Below are 3,168 nucleotides of genomic sequence, written 5' to 3' on the forward strand. Positions count from 1 at the left end.
TACTCCTTGGGAGAGACTTTCTTACTTTAGTCTCTCAATCTAATATTATTATCTTAGACTGAAAATTTAAGGTACCTCTCCCAGATGGGCATTTTCGTTTATTCTCACCCCAAATCTTCATAAATCAAGTTCCAGGGTCGGTGTTTCTTTCCCTTGAGTAATGCTTTCTAGGTTTCTCCGACTATGACGTGCGATAGGTCTTGCTTTTCTGCCTCTTGCATGTATGCGAACTAGGTCGCACGTCATATTCGGATTCCTAGTCTATCTGATAATAAATATCATTTCTGTTGCCTTATTTTAAGGTCTTATTTAAAGATTTAACTCTTTCTTTTTTCTTTGACATAATATCACTATATGAAATTTGAATTTTTCATTCCATATTTCCAATATTTGAGTTTTCACAACTCTAATACAAAGACTTTTTATTGTTTTTGTTTCTCATAAAGAAAAGCATGTGCATTCCTCATACTACTCTTTTTCTCTCCTTAAGCTTGAAAATGTTTTTCAGAATGTTAGTTCTCTATGCGAGATTCTTAGTATCCTTTGTTTTTGTCTTGAAAATAGAACTTCTGCCTCTGCATGCTTCCTTCTTCTGTAGAAGCAATATGTCTGATTTGCTTAGCACTATTATTCGCAGAAGATTCTGCTTATTTGTTTACAATTAACTTCTCAGCTTTAATTTCTGCAAAAGTTTGTGCATTCCTCAACTTTAGATACTGCATCTACCATTAACTTCTCAGCTCTTTGACTCTCTGCGATACGCTGTTTCCAATTCCTTCGCTTACTTTCTCTTTCTTCGCACTTATCAATGTCGATTTCTTGACAGTTCATACTTTCAATTGTATTTTCTCTGATTATTCCAATGCCATTAGGCAAAGGGAACTTTATGCATTGATGAAATGTCGATGACACCCCCAGTATACTGTGCAACCATGGTCAACCAATTAAAGCATTATAAGGTGATTCGACATCCACTACACAGAAAATAATGTCCGTTGATAGGTTCTGTAGGAGAATTCGCATTGTAGCTTCTCCTTTTGGCTTGTTCGCAACTCCATTAAATCCATAAATTTTGTATGTTGAAGGAATTAACTCGTCATCTCTTCCGCCCATAGTTTTGTATGTGTGATAGAAAAGGATATCAACAGAACTCCCAGTATCTATTAGTATTCTATTCATAGCCCATGTATTTGCTTCATCCTCTTCATCATCCTCTTCTTTCAGATTTGGATTAATTTCTAATCTTACCACCATTGGACATTCATGTGATTATCCTCCGCCTGGTGTTTCTTCCGCACTGAATGAGATAACTTGTTTTTGCCACTCTTTTAATGGTGACACTTTCACAAGATTTAGGATCTCTTTCCCTTCAACATCTCTCGCATACACCCGACTTAAGATATTATCATGGAAATCTTCTATATTCTTGAATGAATGTATAATCGAATTACAATACAAGTTCTTTTCCTCGCACCTACTTCAATTATATGTACATTCTTTCTATTATCCGCTCCATACTCATTTCCCCTTGGTGGTGGTGGTGGAAATTTTTTTGGTTGTGCTAAGAAATGATTCAACTTTCCCTGTTCAATCATCCTTAATATGATTTTCCTTACATTTCTGCAGTTACGTGTTGTGTGACCGTGAAATCTATGATATGAACAAATTTTTTTACTCCTCCTCCCTGGTGGTGGTTCGTCTCCTGCATTATGTGGTTCTGGAATATCTGTCATTAGGATGGCAGCTTCCCATATCTTATCCACTGTGGTATTCAACTTTGGAAAATTTATCTGCTCCCACAATATTCTTCCAGTTTTTTTTATTATAATGTGTTTGTGGACCTCCATAACTTCCTGGTTGAATCGTAGTACCTCCGCGATTTTGATGTTTCTTTTCAAACTATGCTTGATCTGCACTACCCATGGCTACCAGTTTTTGTTTCATTTCTGCAACATTCCTTCCTTGATTCCCTTGCGATGTATTCGCAACAGTATTTGTCAATTTTGGAAGTAAACTTGCATTTCCACCCTTCGCATCTGGTATTGCAACTGGGTACGACTCCATATCTCTTTGTTTCTCTTCAAGTGTTATGTACTCTTCTTGAAATTCGTGCAATTCTGACATTGTTATCGTATCCTTTATCCGAAAGATTTGTGTATACAATAAATCTGTAGCAAAGAGAGCATTTATAAATGCAAGAATAAGGTGTCGCTCATCTACTCGTCTTCCCATTTCGCTACACATGGTGCTCCAGCATGTTGTTAGATGACGCAAAGTCTCATTTTTCCTTCTGCGAAGTCTGAATGTTGTCTTAATCCCTGGTATTGACATATAATTGTTGATGTATTGTGCTAAAAATACGTTCTTTAAATGGTGAAATGACCCAATTGATTCTACTGGTATCCCTTCAAACCATTTCAAAGCTTCTCTCGCCAAGCTCGCAGCAAAATATTTACACATGACTGCATCATTATTTTCCCATTGTAATAGAGATCGGGTGTAGGCTTTCACATGTTGTATTGCACAAGCACTTCCATCAAATATACTAGTAAACACCGGTAAGCTGCACTTGTACGGTATTGTTTCCCTTTGGATTTGTCTTGTAAAAGGAGTTTTTCCAGCTTCTTCTACTGCTTTTTTTAACTGTCTCTTTCCACCATTTCTTCGTGTAGTCATCATTTCTCTTAATTCTGCCATTTCTATCAAAATTTCTTCACTTAAGGTTTGATCTAAATCTTCTCGCATTGGTATTTTAATCTTGCTTGCCTCAGTCTATTCTCATGATTATTCTGACGTACTACCTCTTGTATTTCGCATTCTTCAGATTATTCTCTTCTTCGCCTACGCCTTTCTCTCTCAATGTTCATATCATTGTGCACTCTATCATGCCTCTCTTCTTTGTTCTGTATCATCCATGCGATAACGTTTGCGTCGTCTTAATCTATTATCATGATTGTTTTGACGTAACACTTCCTGCAATTATCTCTCTTCAATTTCTTCTCTTCTTCTCTGTCTATTTCTTTCATCTCTCGCACGTGTAGCTTCCCTTTCACGTTCATTCTCTTCTCTCAACATTTCTCTTCCTCGCAATATCATCCTTCCTTGCCTTGGATCTGCTTCTTCTCTTTCAAGATCATGATTTGTGCGTCGAAGAAGCTCACGTGGATG

The 3,168-nt window shown here is 36.9% G+C and overlaps 1 protein-coding gene across 1 annotated transcript; it reads right to left on the bottom strand.

Annotated features, from left to right (window-relative positions):
* Nucleotides 1-1,899: 1,899 nt before the first annotated feature.
* LOC113290512 lies at nucleotides 1,900-2,697 on the bottom strand. The gene has a single exon (XM_026540109.1). The coding sequence runs from the start codon at nucleotides 2,695-2,697 to the stop codon at nucleotides 1,900-1,902; it is 798 nt and encodes a 265-aa protein (XP_026395894.1).
* Between the last annotated feature and the right edge of the window lie 471 nt (nucleotides 2,698-3,168).

This window comes from Papaver somniferum, chromosome 6 (genome assembly GCF_003573695.1).
Source record: "Papaver somniferum cultivar HN1 chromosome 6, ASM357369v1, whole genome shotgun sequence".
NCBI lineage: Eukaryota > Viridiplantae > Streptophyta > Magnoliopsida > Ranunculales > Papaveraceae > Papaver > Papaver somniferum.

Coding starts and splice junctions, on each gene's coding strand:
- LOC113290512 (XM_026540109.1), bottom strand. CDS start 2,697: ATGGCAGAATTAAGAGAAATGATGACTACACGAAGAAATGGTGGAAAG.